Source organism: Mus caroli, unplaced genomic scaffold, assembly GCF_978045245.1.
Source record: "Mus caroli unplaced genomic scaffold, Mus_caroli_1 scaffold_13, whole genome shotgun sequence".
NCBI lineage: Eukaryota > Metazoa > Chordata > Mammalia > Rodentia > Muridae > Mus > Mus caroli.
The window spans coordinates 62631689-62648630 of NW_028227268.1; the positions used below are offsets into that span (position 1 = coordinate 62631689).

Sequence of the window (16942 nt, forward strand, 5' to 3'; positions counted from 1 at the left end):
CGCTTCCGCCCATTGGCGGACAGAGAAAGCACGTGGCGCAGTGCGCGAACGACCCTCTGGGACTTGTAGTTTTCTTCCCGTTGCGCGGCATGGAGGGGGCGTGGCGAGCACGTTTATGATGCTGATTGACAGGGGCGGGAGCGGCGCGCAGCGGGGCGTGCGGCTGCGACGGCGCGCCGTAGGTGTCATGAGGAAGATGGCGGCGTGCTGAGGAGGCTGAGGGCTATTGAACCCTTGGTGAGAGGTTTCCGTACAGAACCGGCGAGGGGTTTGGGGCTCTCTTCGCTCTTTTCCTGTACTCTGTTTCCACGTATGTGTCCACCCAGGTCCTTGGGTAGGATGTGGCGAATCTACCCTCGGTTGAGGGATCGGTGGCGCGGTCTCTTGGACCGGCCTCTCAGTGACCCCACCGTCTCAGTGTGGCCGGGGCCAGCTCCGCGGCCTCGGGCCCGGGCCTACGTCCCGCCAACAGGTGAGGCCCGGACATAATGTGACTTTTTGGTCAGGAGCCAAGTCGGGCTCACCTGGCGGAAGGTTTCTGACGTGCAGTGCGGGGTGACTGAGGCAGGGTTCAGGCCGATGCGAATATTTAGAGCAATAGAGTTCTGTTTCAATTTGAAAAATGACATCCAAACAAGTGCGAGGGTGACTTTAGGGGACACAGCGTGCCCAGGACACGAGAAATCCTCCTGTCTCTAGTTCCTGAGTGCTACCACCACTACCACTACCACCACCACCACCACCACCTCCCAGCTTCAGGTTTTGTTTTTGTTTTTTTTTTCCTTTTAAAGGGGAGCAGGTGTCTTGGTTGAATTCAGAAAGGAAAAATCTGGGCTTTCAATCAGGACATCCAAGGTCACAGAGAAGACTGGTTGAGGCTATGGAAGGCAAAGACTGGCCTGACTGCGTTGTGTCCTCAGGACCCAGCACAAGACTTGGCACAGAGGCAGGCCTTAAGTCTTCCACCCACACACAGCACACTTCCTTAAGGGTTTGCGGGCCCTCTGTCCTAGTGCAGTGCCACAGCCTCTGCATTCTCTGCAGCCTTCTCTAAGTGGGAGTTTATGCCAGGCTTCTTTGACCTACTAAGGACTGTAATAAGACTGATAGGTTATTTCATTGCTTCTGGAGAGAGATTGTTACAAGTGAGGTTCACTTCAGTGAATGAAAAGTAGTGATGACCTCAGTTGTTTTGTGTTGAGGGCATGTGGTCTCACCTGAATGATTCTCAACATCAGATGCAGGATTCATTACGCTTATGAAACAATAGTTTGCAATACATTGTGATATGGGAACTATGAAGGACTTAAGAGATCACGAGCATGAGCGTGTACAGGGTGATTGAAAGGGCATTTAAACTGGGGCTTGAGAGATGAGTAAGAGTTTGGTGGGGGAGAAAGGGGGTGTAACATGTCCAGAGGTGATGACTGGGTGTTAGAGGTCTTGCTGCAACACTGCCCTCATTAGGCAACAATTCCATAGGCAGTTTGGCAGTTGGCATAAGAGTACAAACCTGGGGTCTGTTGTTGGCAAAGTCTCTGAGGTACTGTGGTCTTGGGCATGTATGATGTTGCTTTCTTTGGTGATCTGAAGCATGAGATTGCCTTTAAGAATTCTTTAGGCTGTAAATTCCATAATTTCTTGATTTATTTAGTGTGTGTATGTCTGTGTGTGCACTTGGCATGCACATGGAGGTCAGAGGACAACCAGCAGGACTTGGTTGTGGCTTTGAGGGATTGAACTGAGGATGTTGGGTTTAGTGGTCAGTGTCTATATGTGGTGAGCCGTTCAATGGTCTATAGCCCATAATTTTATATAATTGGGGAAGGAGAGTGGATGTACCAGGGAGCTGATTTTTACTTATCAGGACACAAACGAAGGCCTAAAAGTGGGGCAGGAAAAGCCAGTAAAAACAAAGGAAGAAGCTAAGAGTGGTGTCACACACATGTATCAGCTGCTTGGGAGCCTGAGCTAGAATCACTTGAGGTCATGGGGTATGGGGAGGAGGAGAACGGGCTTGACTTAAAGATATCTCTCTGTGCCTCATTCATTCATACATTCCTATTTTCTTTCACCTTTGACTATCTACTATGTGCTAGATAATGCTAAGAGCCAACTGGTAAGTCTGTAATACAGAAGAAAAGACGGCAGATCAAGCACCTCCACAATGGAAAACAAAAAGCATCAATGCGCTTAAATTGACCCTTTGCCTATTTAGTGAACTCCTGAATGCGTTCCTTTGTTTATGCTGTGCCTCCCTAGAGTATGCTTTGCTCTTTTTGTCCTCCCCAGGTGGGAGATATTTTTATGTATCTCTGAAGTATGTAAATTATTAAGTCCTTCTTCCTTAAGAATCCAGTTGTCAATGTTAGGAACAGCTACACCATAGAAACTTGTCAGGAGAGGAGAGGCTTTTGAAGGAAGGGCTCGCTGTGGGGTTGGAGGAGGAGGTAGTGCAGTGCAGAGACCTTTGTGAGGCCATTGCCACCCTCCTGCTGTTTTCTACCCAGAGGAGGATGTAGTTTGGAGAAGCAGCATATGAGGTAAATTCCCAAAGAAATAAAAGCTTGAAGTCCTGTCCTGTTCTACCATTTACAAATTGCCTCCTGTCCAAGGCAGCTTCTCCAAGTTTCTGCCACTTAAGAGATGTTACCTGCTTTGCCATTCTCATAGGAGTGTCAGGGACCAGACTGCTATCTGCTTTTGAAGTAGAGTTTTATTGGAACAAAGCCACATACTCATGCATATTGTCTGCTTTCATTATATTGGCCAGAACAGCCTACAGTATGGACCTCCACTCCAGATGAAAAGCAATTTGGAAAGTAGTGCACTTATGTATTTGGCTGCAAGAATTTTTTATTATCATATATTTATTTGTGTATGTATATATTTGGGCATCCATGTGCCACTGTGTACATGTGGAGATGAGAGGACAACCTCTGAGAGTTGGTGCTCTCTTTCTACCTTTACATGGGCTTGGGAGATTAAACTTGGAGTCAGACTTGCACGTAAGCACCTTTACCCACTGAGCCATCTCTCTGACCCTGGCAGAATTTTAAATACCTTTATTATGATATAATTTACTTAAGGGGCTAGAGAGATGGCCCAGAGATTAAGAACACTTGTTGCTCTTACAGAGGAATGGGTTCAGTTCCCAACACCCATATAGTGACTCACAGCCATCTGTAACTCCAGTTCCATGGGATCAGATACCCTCTTCTGACCTCAACCTCTGTGGGTACAAAGCACATACATAGCACATGTACATACAGTCAGACAAAGCACTCATAGGTGAGATAAAATTTTAAAAATCTAATATATATAATTTACTTAGCATACAGTACATTCCCTAGTGTATATTCACTAATTTGAATGACCATCACAGTTTAAGAACATTTTTATCATGGTAAAAAGTAGTCAGTAGGGGATAGAGTGCTGGCTCAGGGTTAAGAGCACTGGTTGCTCTTCCTGAGGACGTGGGTTTGGTTCTCAGCACCTACATGCAGCTCACAGCCATCCATAACTTCAGTCCCAGGGGATCAAATGCCTTCTGGCCTTGGGCACAAGGCGTGCACATTGTGGATAGACATACATGCAGGCAAAATACCTAAACACATTTAAAAAAAAAAAAAAGGTACCTTTAGTACCATCCACCTGCCTGGCCATCTCCCCAGCCATAGGCAACCACTACTTCCTTAAGGATTTCCGTTTTGGACATTGCATTGTGTGGAGCTAAGGACTAGCCTTTTCTACTTAGTAATTGAGTATGATGTTCTCAAGGTCTATCTGTGTTGTATCATACATATATCCATAGTCCAGTCTTTTTATTGCTGAATAGCGTAGTGTAGAAATACACATTTTACTTGTCCACTTATGGACACATGAGTTGTTTCTTGCTCTTTGGTTGAGTAATGGATGATGAGGAATGATGTTGATACAGCATCATTTGTGTACAAGTTTTTGCATGGGTTTGGTTTTATCTTTCCTGGCTATATTTTCTAAGCTTAAAATTGCTTGATCAAATGGAAATTAACTCATTAAGGAATAGTAAGATTGATTTTTGGTTTTTTGGTTTTTTTTTTTGGTGGCGAGGGGTGTCAAGAGTTTTTCTGAATAGCCATAGCTGTCCTGGAACTAGCATTGTAGAGCAGGCTGACCTCACACTACAGAGATCCATCTGCCTCTGCTCTCAATTGTTGAGATTAAATACCTGTGTCCCCACCTCCTAGCCCTTAAGGTTGTTTTTTGTTTTTTAAGGTGGATGCATTGTTTTAAATTTCTAGTACTAGTGCATGAAGTCTCAAATTTCTTTATACCCTCACTAAAACTTGTTCTTGTCTGACTTTTTTATTATAGTCACCTCAAAGGGTGTGATGTAATTTCAGTGTGGATTATTAGTTACATTAATTATTGAGATGGTCTTTCTGTGTATCTCTGGATGGCTTTGATCTCTATGTAGACCAAGTTGGTCTCAAACTGCCTACCTCTGCTTCCTCAGTGCTGTGGTTAAGGGCACGCACCACCATACCTGGCCTGAGTTGGAGGCTTTCTTTATATGTTTATGTTAGAAGAATTTTGATGTCTGAAAACCACCACTTAGAGCTGTCATAGGATTATAAAAGGTTAACTATTTTGAATTTAGCTTTAAGGTCCAAGACCCACCAGATGGCGCTGTTTTAAAAGATAACGGTATCGTGATTGTATGGTTGGCACAGATTTTTGTTGTAGTCTGGGAATTGTAGTCCTGTGCCTTTAGGTTCTTAAAAGTGGGGGGAGGGGGGTAGCTCCTAAACTGTGAGTGGTAGAATAACCATACATAGACAAGAGGGATTTAAGAAGGAAGTGACACTGAAAACCACTTGTTTCTGTATATGGACTTAAGCAGCGTCTCAGGAAAGAAAGACTAGAGGTTATTAATTTCTCATTCTTCTTATGACCAGCTTTTCAAAATTGTTCTCTCCTGTTTTTTTGTTTTGTTTTGTTTTCTTATGGCTGCCTCTTTGTTTTTCATTGTTTGTATATGTGTGTGGATATATGTGCCACATATGCATGTGGAGGACAGAGACCATCTTTATGTGGTCATCTCTCCTTTCAAACTTGTGTGGGACCTGGGGATTGAATTTAGGTCATTGGGCTTGCATGACAAGCACATTTACCTGCTGAGCCATCTTGCTGACCCTCTCTGTGTGTTTTGAGACAGGGCTGCTGAATTGGCTAGGCTAAATGGCCAGCAAGCTGCAGGGATCCTCTTGTTTGTTCCCACTTCTTCAACATTGGTATTGAAAGCATACATGACTATTCTCTGGCTTTTTATATGGGTACAGGGCATTCAACTAGATCATCATAACTTGTGCAGCAAGTACTTCATCACCTGAGCCTCATGTAAGCCATTCTAATCCTGAAAATTATTTTCTACACATCCCTTCGCAAGCAAATCAGTTACTGAGATTTAGTGACTGCTGAACTCATGAGTTCACATATGAACTTTTTTTTTTAAGATTCGCTTAAACAATTTTTATTTATTTTAAAAGATTTATTTATTTTATGTATATGAGTACACATAGCTGTCTTCAGACACACCAGAAGAGGGCATCAGATCCCATTACAGATGGTTGTGAGCCACCATGTGGTTGCTGGGAATTGAACTCAGAACCTCTGGAAGAGCAGTCAGTGCTCTTAACTGCTGAGCCATCTCTCTAGCTCCCACATATGAACTCTTAACTGGTTGCTCAGAGGTCCTTTTGCAACTCAAGATGGGATAAGGATTCCTCAGTCTGGATTCCCACCGTCCACATGTTCTTGCTGTCATTGAAGTCACTTGTTCATTTTGCTCTCACTAGATAGAACCTCTGGAGAGCACATCTCATCCCCAAGGCTGGTCCTTGTATGTAAGGACCAGTAGGAAGACTGGTGTTTGCCCTGTGTCAAAACTTCAGACTGAAAAGCCCTGTCTAAAGCCTTTGAATATGAAGCCATTATCTCTTCGGTTCTTTTGCCTTTCTACTGTCTTGTTTTCTGTGTGTCTTTATTTCCTCTCTAATCATCTTACTATCCATACTTTTAAATTCTTATTCAGATATAGAGGTAGCCCTGGCTAGCAGAGCATGCCAGAAGATGAGGGTTATAGGAAACTTGGCTGTCCTGGCAGCTTTGGGAGAGTCGGTCCTTCACAGTCAGTTTCTGTTCTTTCTGTGTCCCAGACTCTTTCACCATTTCTCAAGCCTGTGTCAAGAATTGTTCTCACTGACTTCTGCCTGGCCAGACTTTTGCATGTTAAACAATAGAGGCACCAGAATGCACAGTGGATGTATTATACAACTTCAATCACAGATAGGAAAGGAGGCTGTGGCCAGCCCACTAGGGTGGCATATAAAGTAGGGAAATGTAACGGTGGCAGAAACTTACCTATTTTGTTGTAAAATGTGTGCAATAGTAGAATGGTGTTATAGTTTCAGATGATATGGCCAATTGTATCATTATCTCAGTGGCCAGAGCTGATAATTTTTATAATTATTCTTTTACAATTTTATACATATACATTGTCTAAGTCAGTGTTCTATTGCTGTGAAGAGACATCATGACCAAAGCAGCTCTTATAAGAGAAGGTATTTAATGGAAGCTTGTTTATAGTTTTAAAGGGTTACACCATATCATCATGGTAGAAAACATGGTGGCAAGCATGGTGCTGAAGAAGTAGCTGAGAGCTATATCTTGGTCCACAGGCAGCAGGCAGAGAAAGAGAGAGACAGAGCCTGGCATAAGCTTTTGAAACCTCAAAGCCCATCTCCGGGTCACACCTCTTTCACCAAGGCCTCACTTCCTAATCGTTCCCAACAATGCACCAATGAGATCCACCAAGCATGCAAATATATGAGCCTTTAGTGGCCAATCTTTGATAATAATATTCTTCTCCATTATCCTTTCATTCCCTCCCCCCTTGCACCCCCTTTTTTCAACTAGTCCTCTTATTTCCATGCCTCTTTTGGAGGTCTGATAACTTTGTAAAAAATTTAAAGTACATGAAGACAAGGATTTTTATATCTTTTTCATCATCAAACCCTCCCCAGTACCCTCCCCCTGCCTTGCACACATATGAAGTTTCTTTAAGTTCCTGTAATTCTAACAAAGATATATAAAACAGATCATCCCCCTTGAAGGAAATATTTGGAGTTCCTCTTGAATATACATGCAAGCTGGTTAATTAAATATATGAGTTAGAGAAGATGGGAGATGTTTTTGTTAGCTTTATTTTCTGTGTGAATGTAAATGTGTGATGTACAGGCTTGGAGACTAGGAGAGCCATCAAGTCCTGTTCTCCCCTTGTCCCTGCAGCGTCTTTTCCTAGCTTTAATCAGAAGCTGTTGAGGATACTGCAGACTAGGGCAGACCTTGAATGGCGATATGAAAATCAAGCCAATCAGTCAGCATTAGCAATAATGATACAAGTTGGTGGTGTCTCTGGAGCCCTCTTGATGCTACTTTAAATTGTCTCTGAAAAATCTGTCTTACAGAAAGGAAGAGGTTTTATCAGAATGTCAGCATCTCACAGGGTGAAGGTAAGTGTCTGAAAAATCTGATGGCCTTTTTGTGAATTGTTGGGGCAAACTTTTGTCTCCAGCCAGATGATGGTGGCACTTATGTCAGTGTTGTCTTTGTGTGCACCAAGTTTGTTGCTAAAGTACAGGAATGGTCACTCAAATCCACATTCCCTGAGAACTTTCATTTGATCTTTTAAGGTGGCTTTGAGATAAACCTGGACCACAGAAAGCTGAAAACTCCCCAAGCCAAGCTTTTTACTGTCCCCAGCGAAGCCCTGGCCATCGCAGTGGCCACTGAATGGGACTCTCAGCAGGATACCATCAAGTTCTACACCATGCACCTGGTAACAAACTTGTAGCAAGCCGACTTTTATCATACAGACTTCGACCTGATGCTCCCCAAGCCTTCCTGGCAAAAACTTATAGTTCTTTCCATATTATGACAAGGCTCTGGGGTAGACAAAGCTCCTGTCTGCCTATCTGCAACCACACTTAAACCATCTGTCACTGAACAGGTCAGGGCTCTCCCTGTCTGGCCTGGCTACTTGGTAGTCTGCTCTACTTGGAACACTAAACTGAGTTGTGTGACTGTTTTTCCCCCTGGTTTCTGGACAGAAGTCACCATTAATGACTCCCAGTGCTCCCCCTGCCCCCATTCTGTTTTATTCTTGTTGCTTGGTTGGTTTTGGGTTTTTGAGACACAGGCTCATGTCTCAGGCAGGCCTCCAACTTGATTTGTAGCTACAAATGACCTTGAACTTCTGCCTTTACTGCCTGAGTGCAGAGATGGTGGGTGTGTGTCTCCATGTCCTGTTTATGCAGTGCTGGGGGTTGAGCCCAGGGTTTGTTCACACTAGGCAAACACTCCACATCTCAGCCATGTCTCTCATCTTTATTTTTTTATTATTTTTTTTGAAACAGTTTTGTTTTGTTTATATAGTTCTGGCTATCTTGGAATTTGCTCTGTAGACCAGTCTGACCTCGAGCTCACAGAAATCTGCCTGTTCTGCCTCCCAAGTGCTAGGATTAAAGGTGTCTGCTGCCTCACCTGAGCCCAGCCTTTATTTTTCATTACAGCAGTTAGTCATTTGTTTCATCACCACTTAGTCTGTAGTGGCCTGTTTTCTTTCTTTCTTTCTTTTTTTTTTAAGATTTATTTATTTATTATATATAAGCACACTGTAGCTGTTTCCAGACAGACATCCTAGAAGAGGGCATCAGATCTCATTACAGATGGTTGTGAGCCTCTATGTGGTTGCTGGGATTTGAACTCAGGACCTTTGGAAGAGCAGTCAGTGCTCTTAACCGCTGAGCCATCTCTGCAGCCCCGTGGCCTGTTTTCTATTTACATGTTTATTTCCTGTGACTTTCATAGCTTGGTTAGTGACAGAGGAGCAGTGGCCATGGATTTTACTCAGTAGTTCCAGTTGGAAGTATATGTGGAGCTCAGTGAACATTGGTGGGGTACGGGGCCCAGGCAGCCAGAGGGTGAGGAAAGGACGATGCTCCACGGTCATTGAGGCCCCTGAAGCCCTGCCTCTGCAAGCTCCCTCAGCCATACAAAGAGGTCCCCCTTCAGCCCTGTGATCCCTACCGTACTGCCCACCTTATGGTGCCATGAGTGGCCAGATGGTACCATGCATGCAGTCCTCACGTAGTTTTAAGGAAGCACTGGGACTAGGTGTTTTCATCTTACTCACTGCAGACCCAGATGGGTCTCAACAGCATAGTCTACTTCTTGACTATCTAGTATAATCGGGGTGACAAGGCCACAAACTGAGGCCTGGAGTAGTCTCAGAAGCCTCCTCTTGATGAGCTAACACTAGGAAAATATCTTGATCCCAGTTTAATCTGCCTGACCTTTTTTCTGAGGTGTCAGACAAGCTGGTAAAGCTTTTCTGTTATTTTGAGTTTCGTGCCTTTATTGTATGTGAATATGTGTTTTACCTCTGTAGGCCTCAATTTTCACATCTCTGAAAAGGATAGCATCTGCCCCAAAGCATTGTTATTCAGGTTAATCTGATAGTCATGTATGTGAAAATATATAAAGCCCTTGAAACTTTGAGGAAGTTCACTACTCCAAGAAAGACCACTGTGAGAGGCCAATGAATCTGGTGAGCACAATTGAGTTTGAAGACGGAGCCTGGTTTTCAGATCCCCCAGCAGATAGGCTGCTGCAGCAGTGACAGCGGCAGCTGTGACAATGGTTCTAGTGCATGTCTCTGATGTGCTGTCAGCTATATGTCAGATGCAGTGTATGCATGCCTGAACCCCACAGAGGGTGACAGAGCATCTTCTACCTTTTCATTAAGACCACATTGTGCAACACATCCTTGGACAACCCAACCCAGCGAAATAAAGACCAGCTGATCCGGGCAGCTGTGAAGTTTCTAGACACTGACACCATCTGGTAAGTGACATTAGATGAACAGTCTTCTTGGGTGGTGTGAATCTCTTAGTCTATTTTGTTTCATTTGTCCAAAGCATATCAGAGCGGGGAAAGGCAAGGCCTTTGTCACTATTTTGCAAGAGGTCAAAAAGGTAACCCAATTGATATGACTGAACCCCAGGAGGAGAACTTCTCAGACTGTTCTAGCATAGGGTACCCCTTGGACTGAGCTGAGTTGCCATAGAGATGTATGCCGTTCTCACAGGCTCCAGAATTATAGGACCCATTGGCTAACTCCCAGCAGCACATCTGGCCCTCAATGTGTTCATGTATTAGCATCCTTGTCATTACAGGTGGCAGTAGTCAGGGGCCAGTCTCTCCCAATTCTGAATTCTCCCCTGTGTCTGTATTTGCTTGTTGGAGAGTGATATTAAAGGAACATCAGAGAAACAGCTGAATGATTGCACAGTACTGGGCCTGCTGGCCCTATTACTCAGAGGCTTGGAGTCACCCCCCACCCCCAGGGATTGCTTGGCATGCTAGCATAGGTACTCTGAAAAGAAGGGAGTAGGAAAGCCTACTCTGTTTTTGCTAGGGAACAGTGGCTTGCAGGGAACAGAGTTCATTCTGCCTCCCTTTGGTAAAGAAGGCTTCTTAAAAACTATACAGGGTTCCAACAAGTAAACAAAGGCAGTTGGACCAAGTTCTGCCTGCCTCCACTCTTCAGGTCCAGGATTGAGTAGGGAGGAAAGGCTTCCTGCTCTGCTCCAGCAGCTCAGCTTCTCTGCATTCCTCTCTGCTTACAAACTAGCTTTCTGTGGTGCCCTAGGGTTCCCATCCATGAGACTGCAAGTTAGCTCCTATCAACTGACCCTTCTGTGTCTTTATCAAAATGATTCTGTGGTGATCCCCTTGGGAAAAGAAGCCACTCCAGGAGGTGGCTAGGCTCTTGAGGTCAGCAGGCATTTGGTCCTTGGTCAGGAGCAGGGGTCTTGGAGGAGCTATCACTGAACTTGTAGCACAGCACTGTCCAGTGGGTATGGATCCCACTTTTATTGCAGATCTGCTTTTGAGTAACTAACACGGGCTAATTTGGACCTGTCAAGTACTTGGGAACTGGAAGGTAGTGGATTGCAACTCAAGCTACAGTAAACGTCCCTGGAGGGCACGTGGAAACATGACCAGAACCCCAGAGGTTCTGCTTGTCATCAGTGTGGGATTTATCTAAGAAAGTGTCCTGGTAATGAGCTTCTGAAGTGAGGCTAGAGCTGGTGCTACTGACCCAAGTGGTTCCTTTACCCCTTGGCTACACTCTGAGCACCATGGCTTTATGGGACAAGACTTAGGATGCTGGGTTGTTAGTGTAAAGTTTTTGCTTTTGCCCTTTGCATTTTCCTTTTCTGTCCCTCAATGAAGGACTTGTACTTTTTTATTAATGAAGGTGGTTTTTACAATGAATTAGCTACAGGGTGGAAGAGCCAGAGACATTAGTGGAACTTCAGAAGAACGAATGGGATCCCGTCATAGAGTGGGCTGAGAAAAGGTAAGGTGTGCAGCCCCACATGGAGCGTTGAATAGACCTGGGATTGGGTTGGGTGCTGGGGTCAGGGCCACACAGTACAGCTGCAATCTCAGGCTGCCTTCCTGAGCTTGAGCTCCCTCAGGTATTGAGAGGTAGGGGTTACCTTGTTAAACATGTTCCTCAAAATCATTTTGGTCGGGCTGGAGAGATGGCTCAGCGGTTAAGAGCACTGACTGCTCTTCCAGAGGTCCTGAGTTCAGTTCCCAACAAACACATGGTGGCTCACAACCATCTGTAAAGGGATCCAATGCCCTCTTCTGGTACTGTCTGATGTCAGCTACAGTGTACTCACATACATGAGATAAATAAACAAACAAAAAAATCATTTTGGACATTGTGCCCCGAATAACTGCTACTGGGGTATACCATGACAAATGGAGGGGCAGCTCTAAGTCCCCAAGAAGCACCAAAGGCCCCAGCTCTCTCCCCCAGCAGGTCTCTGAGCCTTGGTTTGTTTGACTTGCAATGGACTAATCCAGCCTGCCTGCAAGGCTAATGGGGAAGGTAAACCAGCAAAGAAAGCACTTAGCACTCAACTCAGCAGAGGTAACAACTCAAATTTTGGCTTTTAAAAAAAACCCATCTTTTTCATTATTATTATCATTGCTGCACTGCTAAGTAAAAGTGACTATGTAAGATACACGTGTGCATAGCAGAGGTCAGGGTAGCTTCCTGCAGCATTGTGAGTACTGTTTGTGGATGTGTGGCTTCTAGAGATTGATAATACTCAACACTTTCCTTAACACCAGACTCTGGTAAGTACAGAGTTGAACAGATACTGATAAGGTAGCAAAATAAATTCAGTGTCAGCTCTTTCCAAGTGGAATGGGGAAGGGGTGGTCCCCATGGCTCTGCCTTGTCTGCAGGGTTTTGGAATAAATACCTAGATGATTTTTCTTCTGTTGTAACAATTTTCACAGAAATTATCACTTGTTATACATTTCCTGAGTCCTCACAATGACCCAGGCATCCTGTGGGGGACTATTTTCATTTATTTGTTTGTTTTGATTCTTTGAAATAAGGTCTCACAGAATCCAGGCACACTGGCCTTCTGCCCGTGATCATCCTGCCTCAGCCTTCTGAGTGCTGTGATCATAGGTGTGCACCTCCATGCACTGCCGTCCTGAGGAAAGCACATATGCCATATCTGTTGGTTTGGTTTGGTTTGGTTTTTTGCTTCCAGTTAAAAGTTAGACTGCTTTTGGGGAACAGTGTGCCAGAGACATGCTCATGCCTTCCCCTTATAGGTATGGTATGGAGATTGGCTCCTCCACCAGCATAATGGGACCCAACATCCCTACCCAGACCCGAGAGGTGCTTACCAGCCACTTGTCCTCTTACAACATGTGGGCTCTGCAAGGTACAATTTGGGCTTCATGGGCCTAGAGGGTTGGGTACATAGTGACACATCCCTCTTGAGTCCTCCTGAGCATGGAGGCTTTGATGTCCTACCCCTTTACTTAGTTCTCCAGGCTCACACAGCCTCCAAGAAAAGTCTCGACTTCGTGTATCATTAGTTTAGACCCATATAGCCATCTTTAAACCAATCATGGAGTGGGGCCTGGGGGATATGCCAATTAACCCCGTTCAGGTCATATACTTATCCAAGAAAAGGCAGAGGTGGGTTACCCCAAGACAAGGAGGAGTATTCTGGCAGGAGAGTGTGTCAAGCTCAGGTGGGTCTTAGGATGGTGCCTCCTATGCCCTGTCCATGAGGGAATAGAAACTGACAGGCAGTAGGCTATCAGTTCTGACTGGGCTCGTGTCCCCTACCCCTAGGGATTGAGTTTGTAGTGGCCCAGCTCAAATCCATGTTGCTGACTTTGGGCCTGATTGACTTGCGCCTGACTGTGGAACAAGCTGTGCTTCTGTCACGCCTGGAGGAAGAGTACCAGGTAAGTTCTGATCTCAGTTCCCACCTTAACCCTTTCTGAATCAGATTCATTGAATTTTATTACTTTGTACATGTAAAAAAAAAAAAAAATCAAGCTAAGGAACAGTAAAGATTTAAGTGTTGCTCAGGCTAAGGGTGTGGCTCACTTACTAGTATGCTAGCCTAGTATGCTCTGGGCCCTGGGTTCCATCATCAGCACTACACACATACATATATCCATGCATGTGAAAGGGTTCAGAATTGTTCAGTACTCTCCTTGCCCCCCACCTCCTCTTCAGCAGCTTGATTGGGTAGGACTTGTATTTACCCACAGTTTATAAAAGAATCAACTGTAGTGTTAGATTACACTAGTTACGCTGGGGTTTGCACCCATGTCTGTGTTACTAGGGCTCAGGCCACCACTGTGCACTTGGAGGCTCACGGGCAGATGAAGGTATTTGGGCCTCATCTGTCCTGCTTTGTGCTCCTGATATTTCTCCTGGATGGCAGAGGAGTCAAGGAGTAGCTGCTACTTGCACACGTTTGATTTAGGGGGCAGGAAAACTAAGGTTTTCCGTGCTGCTGGTCACGGTTTTATTTTTAGCTTGTCTTTGTTTTGCTTTGTTGAGAGAGAGTCCCATGTAGTCTAGACCAACCTTGAGCTCATTGTGTATCTGAGCCTAATCATGAACTTCTCATCTTCCTGCCTCAGCCTCTCGGATGCTGGGATTATGGGTATATGTCACAGTAGCTGGCTTATTTACATTTTTATTTTATTTTGGCTTTTCTGAGACAAGCCTTGCTATATAGTCCTGACTGGTCTGAAACTCACTCTGTACACTAGCCTGGCCTGGAACGTCTGAAGATGCTCTTGCCTTTGCCTCCTGAGATCACAAATGTGTGCCACGGTGCCTGGCTTTTGTTTGTACTTTCATTTTTTCATTATTTTTATTCTCTCTTCTCTCACTCTCTCTGTATGTGTTCACATTTATGTGGTGCATAAGCAGGTAAAGATACATGTATGCAGAGAAACCCTGTTTTGAAAAAAAAAACAAGATACATGTGTGTACATTCTGGTAGAGGCTCACATGATGTATCTTCCTCAATTATTCTCTACCTTAGTATTGAGGCAGAGTCTCTTGCTTGAACCCAGAGTTCACCAATTTGGCTAGTTAAGTTGCTCTGGAGAATCCTGTCTCTGCCTCTGGAGAGCTAGGATTATAGGTAGGCTTCTATACCCACTTGGCTTTTATGTGGTTACTGGGACCTGAACTTGGATCTTCATCCTTGTGCAGGAAGTGCTAAGCCATCTCCCCAGCCCATTGTTTGCATCATTAACACTAAGAACTTAGTGTTTCTTGTGGTCCTGAGGGTTTTACTATTACTCCAACCTCAGAAGGTGAATGTTATTAGGAGTTGGTTTCTTTGGGATTAAAAATCTTTTTGGACTATTTAATATTTTGCTTGGAAAAATGCCAGGGGCAACCTATTTCTATACAGCAGAGGAGAGCCATTTACTGATGTCAGGACACTTCATGAGAAGGGCTGATGTCAGCTGTTAGGACTATAGGGTTGGTACGAAACCAGGAGATCTGGCCTCTGGTTTGGACTCTGCTTTTGGCTACGGAATTCAAGCTAGGTGACCCTCTGAACTTTGGGTTTGATCCTGCACAAAATGAGGAATGACCTGAAATGAAGGTCATTTATCTCAGATAATGTATTTCAGTTACGCAAACCGAGACCAAGCAACCAGAGATGCAGGTAGCTTGTATGGCCTGAAATATTTTTTATTCCCTGGTGATCTGGCCAGGCCTGCTGGCCTCCTTCAGGGAGAGGCTAGCAGGGTGGGTTTGGAATACTCATGTCTGCAAGACACGGTGGGTTCAGAGCTCTTCCCTCTTATTACAATTCTGAGAGGATCTACAGCTGACTTCCTGTGTGCTGCAGAGAATCACTGCTGTTCTGCTGCTCCTTAGGGGTCAGAACAAAGTTGCCTGTGGTCTGGCTTCATTTATTTACTGCATCCCCATAGCAGTGCCAACAGCCTTGAAGGACAATGAGATACACAACTCATAGAAGATGACAGTTTCCAGGCTGCTGCATGCTGGCAGCCTGGTCTTAATGTGTGATAAAGGTTCACAATGGGCAGTCCCTAAGCTGGGATATGTTCCAGCCCCAAAGAGCAAAAATGCCAGCCCCAGCTTCCTGGCGTTATTGCCAGATGGCCCACCCAGGTCTTAGATGTTTGGTAGGATCGTGGCTCACCACCTGTAGCCCAGTGATGGGAATGGAATGTGACTCGGGTTACCAGGCAAGACTACTCACCCAAAAGCTTGTTTTTACCTCTCCTTAGATCCAGAAGTGGGGCAACATTGAGTGGGCCCACGACTATGAGCTCCAGGAGCTGCGGGCTCGCACTGCTGCTGGCACCCTTTTTGTCCACCTCTGCTCAGAAAGCTCTACAGTCAAGCACAAGCTCCTTCAAGAGTGAGGCCTGGGGTGCACACGCTGTCTGGAAGGAATTGCACAGACACAGGCTCCCTGATGTGGGCCTCCTTGGCTGTTGGACCTCTGGATCCAGTGATGCTCTGTTGGCCGGTACCTATTGGGCTTTCTCAACCCTATACCTGTGGGGCTACCCAGCCTGTACCTGGGTCTTCCCTGACCTGTGTGGGTTGACCTTATAGAGAAGCATCCTGAGAAGCCCTGGAGACACAGTGCGCCTGACTTGAGGTCAGATAGCTTCCGATGCAGGCGCCCTTAGCCTGACCAGTAGTGAGGGAGGAAGACAAGTGGTATAGGGACTTCTCTTGACCCTGATTTTATTAAATATTTTTTTATTCTGGAAATATATCAAGCCTCATTTTTATTTGAGCCTTGCCATTTCTCCATTCTTTTTGTTTTATCTGAGCTCTGTCACCATTATTACATCTGCTACTAATGATTAGGAAGCTCATGGGGAGGGCAGGAAGAGCATATCGCCACATGCAAGCCTTTTCTGTCTTCAGCCTGAAGGCCCTCCCCACCCCACACCCCCTGGCTTTTCATCAAATGATCTTTTAAAAGTGAATCTTTGGAGGGCTGGAGAGATGGCTCAGCGGTTAAGAGCACTAACTGCTCTTCTGAAGGTCATGAGTTCAATTCCCAGCAGCCACATACTGGCTCACAACCATCCGTAACAAGATCTGGGGTCCTCTTCTGGAGTGTCTGAAGACAGCTACAGTGTACTTACATATAATAAATAAATAAATCTTTTTTTAAAAAAAGTGAATCTTTGGTCTAAGCAGTTACTTATTGTTTGTTCTTCCTATTCTTTAAAAAAATTTTTTTTTTACTCTTAAAAATATGTTGTTTCAGGCTGAAAAATGGCTCAGCAGTTAGGAGCACTGACTGCTCTTCCAGAGGTCCCGAGTTCAATTCCCAGCAACCAGATGGTGGCTCACAACCATCTATAATGGGATCTGATGCCCTCTTCTGGTGTGTCTGAAGAAAGCAATGGTGTGCTCATATATATAAAATAAATAAATCTTTAAAAATAAATAAGATAAATAAATGTGCCG

At 44.9% G+C, this 16942-nt stretch overlaps 1 protein-coding gene across 3 annotated transcripts; it reads left to right on the forward strand.

The window, feature by feature from the left end:
- The first annotated feature begins 147 nt into the window (after positions 1-147).
- Atpaf2 (ATP synthase mitochondrial F1 complex assembly factor 2) lies at positions 148-16653 on the forward strand. Of its 3 annotated transcripts, none has more exons than XM_029484028.2 (8): positions 148-237; positions 7512-7556; positions 7737-7882; positions 9851-9948; positions 11390-11470; positions 12757-12869; positions 13289-13404; positions 15736-16653. In XM_029484028.2, the coding sequence occupies exons 3-8, from the start codon at positions 7874-7876 to the stop codon at positions 15871-15873; spliced, it is 555 nt and encodes a 184-aa protein (XP_029339888.1). In that variant the 5' UTR covers positions 148-237; positions 7512-7556; positions 7737-7873; the 3' UTR covers positions 15874-16653. The 3 variants fall into 3 exon arrangements, with proteins under 3 accessions (XP_029339888.1, XP_021033238.1, XP_085686084.1); XM_021177579.3 differs by having other exon boundaries at positions 162-472; XM_085829958.1 differs by lacking the exons at positions 148-237; positions 7737-7882 and having other exon boundaries at positions 7518-7556.
- Positions 16654-16942: the final 289 nt, after the last annotated feature.

Coding starts and splice junctions, on each gene's coding strand:
- Atpaf2 (XM_021177579.3), top strand. CDS start 313: ATGTGTCCACCCAGGTCCTTGGGTAGGATGTGGCGAATCTACCCTCGG. Junction 7,883..9,850: donor AGTTCTACACCATGCACCTG/GTAACAAACTTG, acceptor CTTTTCATTAAG/ACCACATTGTGCAACACATC. Junction 13,405..15,735: donor GCCTGGAGGAAGAGTACCAG/GTAAGTTCTGAT, acceptor ACCTCTCCTTAG/ATCCAGAAGTGGGGCAACAT.